The 16,592-nt window shown below is 38.7% G+C and overlaps 1 protein-coding gene across 1 annotated transcript in view; it reads right to left on the bottom strand.

The window, feature by feature from the left end:
- The window catches only part of EYS (eyes shut homolog), a 1,768,116-nt gene that overhangs the window by 154,248 nt on the left and 1,597,276 nt on the right, over nt 1-16,592 (bottom strand). The window contains exon 30 of the mRNA XM_036871239.1: nt 7,646-7,818. Within this exon, the coding sequence (XP_036727134.1) occupies nt 7,646-7,818 (173 nt within the window). The remainder of the gene's footprint in view (nt 1-7,645; nt 7,819-16,592) is intronic.

Below are 16,592 nucleotides of genomic sequence, written 5' to 3'. Positions count from 1 at the left end.
TTGGTGGGAATGTAAATTGATACAGCCACTATGGAGAACAGTATGGAGGTTCCTTAGAAAACTAAAAATAGAATTACCATAAGATCCAGCAATCCCACTCCTGGGAATATACCCAGACAAATCTATAATTCAAAAAGATTCATGCACCCCTATGTTCATGGCAATGTTCACAACAGCCAAAACATGGGAACAACCTAAATGTTCATCAATAGATGAATGGATAAAGAAGATGTGGTACATATGTACAATGTAATACTACTCAGCCATAAAAAAGAATGGAATAATGCCGTTTGCAGCAACATGGATGCAACTAGAGATTATCATACTAAGTGAAGTTAGTCAGAAAGAGAAAGACAAATATCATATGAAATCACTTCTACGTGGAATCTAAAATATGGCACAAATGAACTTAATCTACAAAACAGAAACAGACTCGTAGACATAGAGAACAGACTTATGGTTGCCAAAGGGGTGGGGGAGAGGGAGAGGGATGGAATGGGAGTTTGGGGTTGGTAGATGCAAACTATTACATTTAGAATGGATAAACAACAAGGTCCTAATGTATAGCACACAGAACTATACTCAATATCCTGCGATAAACCATAATGGAAAAGAATCTCAAAAAAGAATGCATGTAAGTGTATAACTGAGTCACTTTGCTGTACAGACAGAGATTGACACAACATTGTAAATCAACTATACTTCAGTAAAAAAATTAAAAAACAAGAGAATCACAAAATAGTGTGAATTGGAGGGGGGCGTTGGGGATAAGTGGGGGGTCTGTCCAGTCAGGTTTGTACATGATTTAAGCAGTTCTTATCTCATCCTAAGGAACACGGGAAGCCATTTACAAGCTCAAAGTTATGGGATGACAAAATATTAGACAAGACAAAATATGAGCACATCTGTGAATACAAACAAACACAAACCCTGAACTGGATAGCTGCTTCCAGTGTATAGAGTGGTGGGCAATTTACATAACACAGTGGCACCTCCCTCCTTATTTATTTCATTCTTAATAATCAATAAATTTCACTGCCTCTTTACAAAATGTTGACTTCGCAGTTTCTGATGCAGCGTAAATTTACTCAGACTCTAATCAATCGTCCCTTTCTGTGAAGAGTTTTTAAATGTACAACAAACGTGTTCGTGCTCTCTGTTGCTTGTCTCTGGCAGGGGCATCACAGCTGCACAGCTCTTAACCCGACTGAGCATAACCTGATGGGTGTGGTGGGATCTGACAGTATTCATTTTATACAAAAAAAATCAACTCTTTGTGGGAAGGCCTGGACTGACAGACGTGCAAAGTTAAATTCTCTGGTGAGCTCAGGACAAACTGCAGAGGTTACATTTCCACACACGGTTGACGAAGTCAGTTTGCCATAAATACATTCAGGAGAGACAATTCTGCCTCTGTTCATAGTCGATCCATTTTAAAGACATTTTTAACAAGCAGAAAATGCTAGTGTTGGGAGGGAGAGTTCTGGGAGGTTGCTAGACAATGACAAAGCCCTGGAATGAGCAGAAGGGACAATTGGCTGTTAGAGTTTAGCGCTTTACTGACAGAATTCTGGAGGCAAAAAATTAGGAAGAGTTCGATGAATAGTCTTTGTTCTTTGCTTAAAAGCAGACAATAACAGATGCATGCCTCACTAGAATTTGAAATGTGAAAATCTACAAACGAATTTGATTTTTTATTTAGTGTGATTGTTAGAAATTGTCTCATGGGGGTAGTTTTAAGAGAAGGGTAATGTTTCATAAGTAAGATCTAAAATTTGCTTTCTAAATTATTTGTCTAATTTAGAAAAACAGAGTTTTTCATTTTGCTGCTTACCTTGGGATATTTCTTTTATAATATTGAAATAATGTTCATACCATGCTTCCATTGGGTTGAAAAATACATTTTATAAACTTATAATTTATTAAAACTTATGGTATGAAATAAGATAACACAAGAAATCCTCTACTTTTTCTCTCTTTGAAAAGGAGTCTAAGAGCTTATGAACAAAATCAGAAATAATTGAGAAAACATATCAGGTTATAAAGTTTGGAGAAATTTTGACACTGATTGTATTAGTAAGGATTAGGTATAACTACATATAGTAGATAGCACATAGCAAAATAACAGAGGCATAAGCCAAATAGATTATTTCTCCCTCATTAACAAAAATCTGATGGTGGGCAATCCCTGGCTGGTGTGATAGTTTTATAGTTACCAGGGATTTAGGCTTATTTCATGTTTTTGCTTCACTATCCTAGCATGTATCTTCCATTTTCAAGGTTGCCTTGTGATCCATGATGATTTTTGGAATTTGAATCATCTCATCCACATTCCAGGTTTAAGAAAGGAGGGTTGGGGGTCATTCCACTCTTAAGGAGTTTTTCCAGAGGTTAATACAGTCCTCTAATACTTCGGCTTACATCTGATTGTTCACAATTTAGTCCCATGGCTGCACTCAGCTTTAAGGGAGGCTGAGGCATTTCAGCTGGGTACATTACTGCTCCTAATAAAATCGGGGGTGTATTAACAAAAAAAGAGAGAATATATTGGTTAAACAACTAGCAGACTCTGCCAGAACTGGTATAATTCCCCAAGTCAAAATACCTTTTAATTTTTTAAATAAATTTTATTTATTTATTTGTTTGTTTGTTTGTATATGGCTCCGTTGGGTCTTCGTTGCTGCACGTGGACTTTCTCTAGTTGTGGGGAGTAGGGGTTACTCTTCGTTGTGGTGCATGGGCTTCTCATTGCAGTGGCTTCTCTCCTTGCAGAGCACGGTTTCTAGGCATGCAGGCTTCAATAGTTGTGGCAGGAGGGCTCAGTAGTTGTGGCTCGTGGCTCTAGAGTGCAGGCTCAGTATTTGTGGCACACAGGCTTAGTTGCTCCACTGCATGTGGGATCTTCCCAGACCAGGGATCCAACCCGTGTCTCACCCTCATTGGCAGGTGGATTCTTAACCACTGCGCCACCAAGGAAATCCCCAAAATACCTTTTTATCTCATTGTTTTTAATCGATGGGTGTGTGCGTGTGTGTGTGAATGTATTTGTGTATGTGTGTGTGTACATATAGATAATTAAATCCAACACCAATCATTGGTAGGAAGCATAATGCCTTTAGAGAAAGATTATAGCATTAATTATAGATACATATAAACCTAATGAAAGACATTCACTGGAAAATATTTTCCGGATACTTTGGTATATATTTTTAAAGACTCATTTGCTTATAGACACAAAGTACTTGTAATATTATTGGAACAGTAGCTGTGACTTTGCTCTGCTGGAATTGCCTCTTGCATAAACAGAAGAAAGGTGCTAATCCATGTGTCAATGGATTCGTTGGCAGGAGTCCATCAAGGCTACTTGTCACAAGCATTTTGGTGTATGTTGAGACATATACTTATTTTAATTGCTGCCTTTTTATATGTGTCAATTTAATTTTTTTTTTCTTTACAGATAGAAAAAAAAGTGAAAGGCAGGAGGTATGCACCTTCACACTGAACAAAAGGAAAGACAATTCCCTCAGTTCTTGAGGAAGAGAAAATGCAGACTTCTCAAGGGTTGCCTTCAACCCAGAGCAAGTGCAATCACTTTCCCGAGTGTTTTTTGTGTGGCCACAGTCACCACTATCTCCTTACTTCCCTCTGGGATTGGGCTTGATATTTTCAACACTTCTTTGTAACCAGGAGCTAGAAAACACAGGATTTAAACATGGTGGGAAAGGAAGGATACTGAGGTCAGGTGAACAGCAGGGCAATCAAGCAGCTGTTGAGTTGGAGAGAAAAAGCTGGATCTTATCAGAGTGGATGTTGTCAAGAGTCACAAGCTTACATGACATAAAATTACACTTGTTTGAAGTATGCCATCACAAAATGCCAACCTGACATTAAGCTGCTTTATAGAGGTATGATGTCCTTAAACAGCCTGCTGATTATCTGTGTCACTGGGGTGCCACTTTCCTCCTTGATTTTGTGATACCCTGGCTTGTCTCCAGTCGCTGCAAAGAGTGTCACCAACTTAGAAAAATTCTTAAAAGGAAATTAATTTTGATTTCCTTTGACATCCTAGAGAGTTTCCTTTTTAGCTGGGATGGAGATCCAGCCTCCTCTCCCATGTTAAGTTGTGGCAATTCACTGTGCATGTGAGAATCTTGGCTTGACACCCTTAAAAAACCAAAGCGTTTTTAAAATTTAAGTATAGCTGATGTACTGTATAGTATATCTGTATACTATAGCTGTGTTCATTTCTGCTCTACAGCAAAGTGATTCAGATATATATATATATATATATATATATATATATATATATATATACACATTCTTTTTTATATTCTTTTCCATTATGGTTTATCATAGGGTATTGGATATAGTGCCCTGTGCTCTACAGTAGGACCCTGTTGTCTATCCATCCTCTATATAATAGTTTGCATCTGCTAACCCTAAACGCCCAGTCCTTCCCTCCTCCCCCACCCCCAGGCAACCACAAGTCTGTTCTCTATGTCTGTGAGTCTGTTTCTGTTTTGTAGATAAGTTTGTTTGTGTCATATTTTAGATTCCACATATAAGTGATGTCATGTGGTATTTGTCTTTCTCTGTCTGACTTACTTCACTTAGTATGATAACCTCTAGGTCCATCCATGTTGCTGCAAATGGCATTGCTTTATTCCAAAAGCATTTTCTATATGATCAGTAACGTGTTAGGCACTCTACATGAATGATCTCACTTAATTCTCACTGAATCTCTAAGGTAGGTTCCATTATTATACTCATTGAAGTTGAAGTTCTGAGAGACCCAGTGACTTGCCTGAGATCACTCTGCTGTCTAGTCAGCAGAGAATGGGGATTTGAAGTCAGCACACCGATTGCAGGGCCTGGACTTGCAATCAGGCTGGTGCTGCTTTCTTCAAAGCCTGTGTCCAATGAATGATCTAGGTTGGGAGGAGAAGGTAAATTAAGAAATATTTATAGAGGGGACACAAGAGGGCAAGAGACAAGAGAAAGCATCTCCCCTTTGTCTTTAGAAAGGCGTGTGGTTAAGAAAACATGAAGAGGTTTTTCCCGGTAGGAACAGGCCACAGGAAGTGTGGCTGAGGAGAGTCAAGCACTATAAGAAGAAGGCAGCTGGAGCTTTCCATTTCCAGTGTTCATCTCTATCAGCGCTGCTGTGATCAACTGGGAACGAATTCCCCAGTGAAACATCAACAAGGTAGGAAATGTCATAGTTATATTTTCTATTATCCCCCAAAGAATATATTAGCATGGCAGACATGGCTATAATTTGGAAGAAAAGTGATATGTAGCAAACACAGTTGCTGATAAAACAAGCTGAGTTTTTAATCCTCTGGTATTAACAAAAAGGCCAAGATAAGAAAGGGAGTCTCAGTTTTTTCTGTGCCTGTTCTCATGTGTAGTTGTAACTGGGCAAGAACCATGCTCAACTGGTTTGTTCTACACTTTTCTCTAATGAATAAATGTATATTCAGCATGCTCTGGACAACCCCCTGGAAGTCAGGTTGGTACCTGAATGGTCCAAGCAATGATTTGGGTGTCACCATCTACCTGCAGTTCAAACGAACGAACAAACAGAAATCCAGCCATTGTTCTTGACTCAGCCCTTCTCACACTTACTTTTCCAGTAACTTTCCAGTTCTATCCCCAGAACCGACCTCAAGTTCACTTATTTCATTCTCTACTGCCATCACCCTTGTCTTAGGCAAAATTATCTTTTGTCAGGATCAGAGAGAGAAGCCTTCTAAAATCAATCTCTAAAATCAAAATGGTTTAAGCAAATACATATAAACCATGTGCCTGTTTGAAACCCGCCCGCCATGGCTTCCTAAGTACTCTAGAAACAGAGTCTAAGCCTTGCTCCTTGTGCCCCAGCCGTGCAAGCGCCTCTCATTCTTCAAAAGGCTCAGGCTCTCTCTTTAGGCTTTTCCATTTTCTGGACCTTCTGCCTGGAGACTTGCTTTTCCTCCTTATTCTTTAGGCCTCAGCACTGACCTCGCCTCTCCTGGAGTCATTCTTGTGGTGAGATTGGCAACCCCTCCCCAGCCACTGTCTTCATCCTTGTTTCCTTCATAATTCTCTTCATAACATTTATATTGTGTCTCGAGCCGTTTCTATTTTCTTTCTATCTTCTCAGTCAGAAGGTAAGCTCTATAAGGGCAGGATTCTCAAACGGATCTGGCACATTTGTGGAAACAATAATGGATAGGCTAATTATTTTGAGACATTCCTCTGGATGGGAGCATGCAGGAATTTCTTCTTACTGACACTGAGGCAAAGAGCCTAATAAACTTGGTGTGATCTTTTCTGTCTCAATGATTCATAAATCTTTGCATCTTTGGAACCCTAATGAGACTAAGAGAGGGGAATAGACAAGAATTTTTTTGTAAATACGTGAAGATATTCTTATAAATCTTCATTTCTTATTTCATATGGTCAGTCATTTTCAAGCAGGAAGTGAAATTGATGATTTATCTTTTAGTAATCAAATTTATTGCCATCAATTACATTTTCCAATAGCTTTTATCTAAATGGAATGATTATGTCTAAGAAGCATGAGGTTTTTATAGGGAAGGGCAAGACTTCTGTTCCGTCTGTCTACGATGCTCATTGCAAAGATAAAGCTCACGTCTAACGTGGTCCTGCCACGCGCACAGCGGGGCCCCTCTCTCAGCTATGCATCAAGTCTGTTCTCTTCCCTTTAAAGACGTACGTATCAAAACTGTCAATACTTTTTGGTCACGGGTTCTTCTTTATTCTAGTTTCAATTTTCACGCCTGTAGCATCAGGTGTAGGGCCCCAGCTTTTTGATGAGTCAGTACAGTCTGGACGTGTTAGTGTCATTGTGTGTGTTTCCCAAGATGTAGGGTCTGTGTTCACTTTGGGAGCCTTAGTCTAAAATTTGGTAACGAATACCACTAGTGTCAAAGGGGTAAACTTTTTTTTTTATCTTTATGGTGAAAATGAAGATGAAATAAGTCCAGTCCTGAGTTGATTCAATATTAATACCAAATACTTTTAATTATTTCTGAAAATATTTACAGAATTCATTTCTGTATATCAAAGCAAATATTAAATTCTTAGGCAATTTGCTTCTTATTTTATATTATAGCTTCTTGTACATTTTTGTAATATAGGGTTTCTACATACTGGATTTTCCTAAAGCGAGGAACATGGCTTGTATTTCTGATTTAGTTTCTTGGGATATAATAACCATGTCATGGGTTTTGTTATCTTTAACTGAAAAAAACTTGTCTACAATACATAGATTTGTTAATATTATATCGTCAGTTTGCCAAAATGATGTAAAATGATTTGATTTTATGTATTTTCCTGATTTTCCTTGCTACTCTTTGAGCATTAGAATGCCCTGGAGATTTTATAATACAGAGATTTTCCATAGTCTAACCTCAGGGAAAACTTATTACCTCCTTTATAATTACTCAGTGGGTATGAGAAATACCTGCTCAGTGATCCATCTCATTAATGGGTGTTGTCTTGACTGACTTGAAAAGAACCAAGGAAAGGATTTGATGGATTTGTTCAGTCAGGTACTGTCTTTGATTTCTCTGAGTGACTTTCTCTCCTCTTCACCCCCTTCTACCTGTGCTCGTGCCCAATAATGAAAAGCTCTTACCTTCAGTGCAGAGGAGACCAGACCTTCCATACGGACAGAGGCAGACAATGTCTGTCCCAGATTTAGGAACACAGGTGGCACCATTTCTACATGGGTTGCTTTCACAAGTTGCAAACTGGCACTGCTTGCCCGAGTACAGCCTTGGACAGTCACAAAACCAAGTTTCACTATCACTGAGAAGGGAAAAGCAATTATAAAACCAATCAGAAAACAAAAAATGATCTTTTACTCACACACACACACAAATTAAATTAACAATTGTGTCTTGTCTAGTAAGTGGAGTTTCTTCTTCTCTCTTTCTCTTTCTGTGTTTTTAAACTTATAAGTATTTGTAGCTGTGTACTTTACATTGAAAGCAGATTAATGGCTTTTTAGATTGTCCAAAGCCATGCATTCTATTTTAAGCAGTCTATTTTTATTTTTGATTTAACTCATCTTTTATTTCACCTAAGGTGCCTTTTCAGAGTTTCATTAAATAGGTGTGGTGTTGCCTCAATAAAGTGCTTCAAATGTCTACTAGAAAAATCCATTTTAGGCTCCAAGTTCAGAGGAGAATTTCAAGCTGGGGCTAACGTTCTCCACAGAGGACAAGTCCTCCGAGAGCCACCCTTCTGGTAATTAGGAAAGTAAAGCACAGTGGGGAGCTGTAATGACTACACAGCTCTCCAGCTTAGACTTTGGCTTGGTGCCCCAGGCCCAGAGTCACCTGTGAAAGAAGAGCTCAGGAAAAATACTCCTCTCACCTGCTGGGGAAACACTCTCCAGAGGGGAGAGTGACTTAAATCTGTGGTTTCTGCCTTCCTTGCATCTATTCCCCTTTTAAAGTAACAGTAGTTTTAGTTTTCCCTTCCAGACCCCCAGCCCTCAAGAATCTCAGCTCCCTGATTGGGAGGGGCAGACCACCTCTTGGTGTCAATCACAGTGATTAGTGCAGGATGGACCCCAGGGCCAAAGTGCTGGTGGCATCTGCCTATCCAGAGGCTGAGAATAAATAACTAATATGTAGCAACAAAAATATTAGAGACTGGGGGAGACAGATAGATTATTGATGATATTATTTGGGTATTAGATCCAACAATTACGCAACAGTTATATAAGCTAGGTATATTAACCCCCTTTTAGTTTTTAAGCCAATTTGAGTTGCAGTTTTGTCACTTGCAGTAAAATGAAGTCCATTTAATATTGATGTTCTTTCCTTCCATTTTTTTCCCTTTCTCCTTGTTACCTCGGTCCACCACGTACCTTGCCATATATGGATCTAGGTTTTTATCTTTCCTGCTTTCATCTTATCTTCTAAACATGACTGTTAACTCTTAAGGGTAGGTGCCAGGACCACCCTGAAAATTAGGAAGCTAACATATTTTATCTTCATGACAGCCTCCTCCCAATCTAGTTGTAGATTTTCTAATTAAGAGAAAAGTAATTCCAACACTATGGAATTGTTCTCTTGTTCTTCTCATCTTTCTGGTCTCTTGATAGCTTCCTTACATCTTTTAATCCCCTTAGTCCAAAATAAATTTGCTCACAGGAAAGTATCATATTCTTTCATACTAATGAATATCCGACTTGGAAATCTCGTGAGGTTTCCCTTTCCAAAAATGTCTATACTTTATATTATTTATCAACGTTAATGGGGTGAAGCACTATGGAGAAGGTATGTATCAGGTAGCTGGTAAATCTGGTTTTGGTGGGGTGAGGCTTTGAGACCTTCAGATTTTGCCAACACATAAGGTGATCCTGTAAGTGATCAGTAATTTACTCATTTTATAACTTTCACGGCAACTTGCTTAGCAGTTTACAAATAGTAGAAAATCTCATAGGTTTCTAGAGTTGGGAAAAAAATTAAAATTCAATGTCACCACCCTAGACAAACTCTTCTGTTTTGGGGCAACAAAACAAAGTCTTGAGGACTCTTGAGCCAATATTGTGCCTTCTTTCCTGAAAATAGTGGTGAAAGAATAGCCAGACCACCTGACAGGTACAGAGATGCCTTCTGGTGTGACTTAAAGTTTAATTAGGAGCTTAATGTTGTTTGGGGCTATGGATAAATCTAATGTAACTTTGCCCCCACCCATCTAACTTGGAGTTAAAAGCTCAGCATTAAGCATATGTTTTCTAGGACAAAATGTAGAAGTATAACACTCTTGAAAGCTGCATTCTAGATCAAATTTATCTTTCTATAGTAAAGGAGAACACCACATATATGAAAGTCAAACAAATCTAAATATTGATTGATTTAATATAATCAATCATATAGACTTAACCTAAGATGCTTTTATGTTAAACCAAGGAAAACACTAATTTTAATCATGTTCCATTGATAAATCAAGCCTCATTTCCTTTTTGTTTTCATCAGCTGTTGGGAGAATTTGCTTGTATAAATTCATGGGAAGATGACAATTGTGTGCATTGTACATCAGTAGACAGCTAGAGCAGAGAGTGAACTAAAAATTCTCAAGAAAACACTCTATGAAAGGGGAAAATGCCTTCTCTGGCTAACCAAGGGCAAGGGTCCAAAGCCCTCTGACCCATCTTGGTATTTCATTAGTACGTTATTAGAAAGAGTCAGCTTTAACGAATTGAGATTTTGCCAGATGATGGTACCTGTATACACTTCACTTCAAATTGTACCTTCAAATCCCAAAAGATTTCCTGGAGAGCCAGCTACTTCACCAATAGTTTTAATAAAATAGATCTTTGCTACCAGCTGTGTCACACCAGAATCTAAAGGTTACTCCTATTTAGATCTTGCCAAAGATCTCATTACTAAATCCCAACTTCTTCAGAAGCTAGGAAGTCAGCTCTTTTTGCTGTCATGTAACTCACTTCAATACCTCTCTACACCCTGAAGCAAATGGCAGTGTTGACCAGGAAAGTGAGTGCCCTGAGGTTGAAGGACCCTATGTAACAGTTGATTTTTGGATAATGATTAAAACAATGTCACCCTCTCTCACCCAGTTTACTCCAGATGTTGTAACATTGCTGTGAATTTATTGGGCACTGTTTAATTAGTTATGGGAGAATTATCCACATGGAATATGCAAACCATCTAGAAAACTGTTTTGCAAATCTTCCTCTAAGGAGGTCAGGACACTCTTCTGAATGGAAAGTAGCTTTGGGAGAGAACTTAGATGTTGGGGAAGCTTTTACCTGTACTCCAGAATACCGTATTTATTGCCAACTGCTGTCAACCAGTATCTTCTGTCACTGAGAGAGCCATGTGTCATGGGATAAATAAGCGTTGCTTCTGCTCTTGTTGGGGAGACAACATAAGTGCATGAACTAATCTCTGTAAGGCATAGCATGTGTATGTGACAAGAGAATTTAGGCAGTAGCAAGGATTTTAAGGTCTTAGTTCTGTAATGCATGGATTCAGATGTCGGTGGCTTTTAAAAACTGGCCTGAACTACATAATGTTACCAGTGAATCTCCCGTGGATATCTTAAAATGTACATTCCTGAGCTCCCCTTGCTCTCTGAGATTCTGATTTAGGAGATCTGGGGTGAGGTCGAGATTCTGCAGTTAAAAAATGTTATCAGGTGATCCTCTTGCATAGCCTATTTGAGCTTAAACCAGCTCTCCTGAGACTAATTTTCTCTCCAGAGTAAAAGCTTGATGGGCACTAGTTACTATTGTGTTCTTAGCAGGATGCCAGGGCATTATAATTTTCTTTCTTTTTTGGGGCAACATTTTGACTTTTGACTAACATACATCTGAAAACATGATATTTACCCATCAAAGTACAAAGATAAGAGGATTTTTATTTTACTAGTGCCATATAGGGTCTATTGCACGTATATTTTACACTTGACAACAACATGAAGCAGAAAAAAATCACTCATTTTAAACCTTAAAAAAAAACCACCCATCTAAGTGTATGCAAACATCTGTATATTTTGCACTATAACTGCTACAATGTATTTGATTACAAGTCACAATACAGTCAGCATATCAAATGATTGTCATTAAGTCTCTATGGTTATTAAAAATTATCCTTATAAAATTTAGCTGACTAACAAAATCAAAGACGCTGGCTTGAAAAGGATGCTCCCTATTTACATAGCACAGCCAGATGCCTGAAAACCTTCTAGAACTAAAAGGACTCCTCATGTATTAACTTAAAAAATAAATAACTCTTTCTGCACTCTCTGTATCTCACAGATCATTAGTGGATTTCAAAGCTGACCACCCACAGTGTCAAGAGAGGGAGATTCTCAGCAGGAAAGTGTGCAGGAATGAATCCTTATGAATAATGTCTCTAGACACTTCTAAAAAATAAAATGACTGTTGGCAAAAAGAGCCCATCTCTCTTCATAGGCTCTTCTATTTATAACACACGGCACAGGCTTAGGGAAGAATGCAAAAGAGATCCTGAGTAGCTGTGGTTCAAGAGGGACTGCCATTCTGCCTTCATGAATTTCCCAAACTACAACCACAGAGCAATCCCCCCACCCCCAGAATTCCTTCACATTTTTGAACTCCTTTCAAATAAGTTTTCAGCTGTGTGTGGGGACTTGCTGTCCCAGCACCACACATAGTTGTTTTGTCTGTCTCTAAGACAAATCTACCTAAAAGGATGCTATTTCTTGCAACAAGGCATGCCATCATACTGGACATTTTTCATTTTTAACTTTTACTTTTTAAAAGTAGCCAAACCTGAAAATAATAGAAAAAAATCAAAACGAAAATTATCTTAAGGTGGTCTGGAAAGTGAACTAGGAGAAACATCGTCTGTATAATCTACCCAAGAACAGAGAGGCCGGAGAAAATGTCCTTCTGTTTCAGGAGCTTTTTACTTTATATGGAAAGGATTTACTAAAGGCAGAAATAAAGAAGATGGAAAATGATAAGAGCAATAATAAAAGTCACAGACTCACACGTGAAGAAAATATAAAACATACATAAAACAGGAATAATTCACAAAAGATATAAAATATTTTTGTTTCTTCCTCTTCTAGGAGCTACCTATTCTATCTCATGGGTATTTTGTGAAGAAAATTTGAATTTATGTTATAGTCTCTCTCTTTTTCTCCCTCTTTCCCTCCTTCTCTCTCTTAAAACTATGGTGCATTTTACAAAAGGTCTTCATTGATAAAGAAAAATGATCAGAAATTCCTTCCCAGCAAGAGACATCTTTTCCATTTCTTTTGCTTTGGACCCACTTGTCCTTATGAAATGGAGTTAAAGCCTTGCTTCCAAGGCAGGAGCCTCAGAAAATATCAAACCCCAAACAGAGAGCTAACATAGTAAAAGTTGCCATAAGCTAAATAAATTAAATGAGATATGCGTGAAAATGTGCCTAGCACAGTATGTGACACTGATTAGCTATTCATTATATTTTAGGGAAAAGAGGGGGCATAGGTGAAACATACAATTAATTGAGCCTGAATCAGTTAATGATGGCATAAGAGCTATAGAATGGAATCTGATACAAAGAGAAGTGGTCTCATTTGATGCACCAATTTGACTCCTAGGCAAAAAGCCAATAAAAATGAAAGCATATGTCCACACAAAAACTCATAATGAATGTTCATCGCATACTCATGATAACCAAAAGACAAAAACAACCCAAATGTCCATCAGCTGACAGAAAACAATTTATATGAAATTTGCAGAATAGGGGAATCTATAGAAACAATAGATTAGCGATTGTCTAGGGCTGGGTTGGAGGTGGAGGGATTAAGAGGTAATAGCTTAACAGTACAGGTTTTCTTTGTGGGGTGATTTTCATGTTCTGAAATTGATTGTGGTGACAGTTATACACCTCTGAACATACTAAATATTATTGAATTGTCCACTTTAAATGGGCAAATTATATGTGAATTATATCTTAATAAAGCTGTTACCAAATATAAAAAAAAAGTATGCAAAGAAGTAGGGAAAAAAACAATAAAGAGAAATGGGCTGGGAAAGAAGGATATTGATGGGTGAGAAAATAAAATTGTGCATTAGAATACATCATTTCATACATCCCCCAATTAAAAAAAGTATCTTAGGGTCTTGAGACCCTTTGTGTCCAAGAAATGATTTCAGACTAGTTTTCTTACTCTGTGTTCATTGCAAAATTAGTCAGTTTCCAGTCCCGTGCACCATAAGGGCATTTTGGGCAGGATTTAATATAATGTTATCAGTAAATGCGATGCTTATGAAGCTCTGGAGTTCTCAGATAATTTCCTATAAAGATAATGTGCCTATTTGGAGGCTATTTAAGGCTAAGAGAGTTGGTATAAGCTTTTAAAATGCTATTTTAACTCCTACTAAAAAGAAACAAAAAATTCTCTTAAAATGTTTAAGCCAACAAATTGTTGTTTCATGTGCTCCCCTGACCTCAGTCATGTTCACACACATACAGTTTCTACTCAGCTATTTGCATAGTGAGTTCAACTGTTGTCGGAAGGTGGAAACATGGCCTGCAATGTTGATGGTTGTTCTTTTCTAATGTTAAGGACTATTTACAAAATTGCTGTGGGGGAGAATTTATTCCTCACAAACATAAGGAATAGTAAATAACAACTCTAAAAGACACACATTTATGAACACTGAAACATTTTTATGGACTCTGCTACATTGTTGAATCTGCAACAAGAAATGTAATTTTTTCTTTTTTTTTGCAATTTGTCACTTATTTCAGGTCCTCTTTTTCCTCAATCTTTATGTTCTAATTTTGGGTTCGGGAAAAAAGCAAGAAATTTAGAGGAGTTCTTGCCTTTTATACTCTTATACTTATGCAGGCTTGCTTTTATACTACAGTTTACATCTCTGCCACTAGAACAAGAAGGTGACGTCTGGAACTGTCCCAGATCTCCTTATGCAGAGTCAGTGTCCTGAACAATACAGACCAGATATTATTGACTGGCAAGATGTTTAGTGTCTATCCCTTGAACCACATGGTATATCTAGCTTATAATTCTGAAGGTCATATAAAAAGTGGGCACACAGTTATGAGGAACAATATCGAGTTTGCCACTCAGTACTGACTCTGTACAAGAGATTGTTTCCTCAGTCCCAAGTCCAGTTCAAGTCTTTGTCTTGTGCAGCTCCCTTGCTGTAGCATAGCCTGCACATTTACATTAGTCCAGATCACGTTCTCTGTTCCTCTGACTCCTTTCCTCCTTCCACAAAACGGTTGTTCAGATCTTTCCCAGTCTCTAAGCCCTGTGACCCATACTCACATGAGATGACTTCATTTCTTACTCAATAGCTAAAATTTCACTCATCAACATCAGTGCTTGACTTTCCACATCATCTCCTGCACTTACTTCTCCACCCTTCTCTCCTTTTACTCAGTTGAAGGATTTTGGGCACAGAAGTAATCATATTATGTTTTAAAATTTTTATTCTAGGGCTATTACTGTCTCAAACGCGAAAGCCCATCTACTGACACCGGGTTGTGGTGAAGGAAAGTGCAGCATTTGTTGCAGGGCACCCAGCCTGGTGCCAAGCAAGGAGAACGGGCAGCTCATGCTCAAAAGACCCAAACTCCCTGATGGCTTTCAGGGGAGGGTTTTTAAAGGCCAGGTGAGGGAGAGGATTGCGGGGTGTGTGATCCGTTCACATACATCCTTCTGACTGGTTGGTGGTGAGGGAACAGGATGATGTGTCGGGAATCTCAATCATCAGCCTTCTGGTTCCAACCAGTCTGGGGTCTACATGCTGGTGGTCAGCAGGCAGTTAACTTTTTCCACCTGGCGGGGGTTTTAGTATCTGCAAAACAGCTCAAGGACATGGCTCAGGATATTATCTATAGTCCTTGAGGAGGAACTAAAGGTTCTGGATTTTGTTTTATGATGAAACTATTATTAATTTGTCTTGTTTGAAAATGTTCCTTTCTTTCTGCATTTTCTCAATTCTCTGATTAAATTTGCTCTTTGGAACTCGGGGAAGGCCTAGGAGGCTAAAGCTTTTCTACAAACAAGAGGTGGGGGACATGGAGGTCTGTCCCTGGGAAGGCCCGCAATCCTGCTAGGTTTCAGGGCTACAGTGTGGAAAATGTATTGGGGGGACACTGAGGGAAGGGGGGTTTCTTTCCTAGTTCTGATGTGCTTTCTTCTTCTTACTGCTGCTGGGGGTACCCAGCAGTGCTCACTCCCAGCAAGTTTCAGCAGTGCTTCCAAGTATGGTTTTCCAGTGAGTTCTGCTGGCCCTTTGGTGTTGTGGGCAGCACCCTAGTGGCTCAGCAGCAGCCCTGTGGGTGGCTTCTCGGGGAGGTCCTCACATCCCAGAGGATGAGTCAGCAGTGCCCCTGCCCGGTTTCCTGGGAGCCTCTTTAGCACCCAGTGGGTAGCCTCCTCTCCCATTTCAGGCCTGTGGCACCTGCGTGAACTTTTCTACATCCAGTGGCCACACTCTCTGTAAGGTGGTCTAAATACCCACCAGTGTGTGTTTGCGTGTGTGTGTGTGTGTGTGTGTGTTTGTATGTGTGTGCTCCAAATTTGTTCCTTCCCTGAGTATTCTTCCTCAGACCTGGAAGAAGGGAGTGCTCCCTACATCCACTATACATAAACTCTTTAATGCATTGTTTACCTTTTAGGAGTTAATACTCTGTTATTTGTTAATAATTCTTCATATTCAACTTTCCTAAGTTACTATGTGGCTTCTGTCTCCTGCCAGACCTCGAGTTATACACAGATTAGCCAGTTGTTTAGGTTATTAAAGAAATCCAAGCAGAAGTGTAGATAAACCCAATGGAAGTGGGCATGGAGAGAAATGGTTTGATACATGCTTAGAGGAAAAATATTTAGCTAACCTGATGATTGTTTTCTGGTTTGGGCAATGGCATAGATTTTGATGCCATTCTTGGAATTGAAGTATACAGATTTGGAATATAGAGGGAATATATAATGAGCTCATTTTTTTTTTTTTTTTTTTTTTAAACATCTTTATTGAAGTATAATTGCCTTACAATAGTGTGTTAGCTTCTGCTTTATAACAAAGTGAATCAGTTATA

Source organism: Balaenoptera musculus, chromosome 12 (genome assembly GCF_009873245.2).
Source record: "Balaenoptera musculus isolate JJ_BM4_2016_0621 chromosome 12, mBalMus1.pri.v3, whole genome shotgun sequence".
NCBI classification, from domain to species: Eukaryota; Metazoa; Chordata; class Mammalia; order Artiodactyla; family Balaenopteridae; genus Balaenoptera; species Balaenoptera musculus.
Note: the sequence above shows the minus strand (reverse complement) of the source record. Positions and strands in the feature narration are given on the sequence as shown.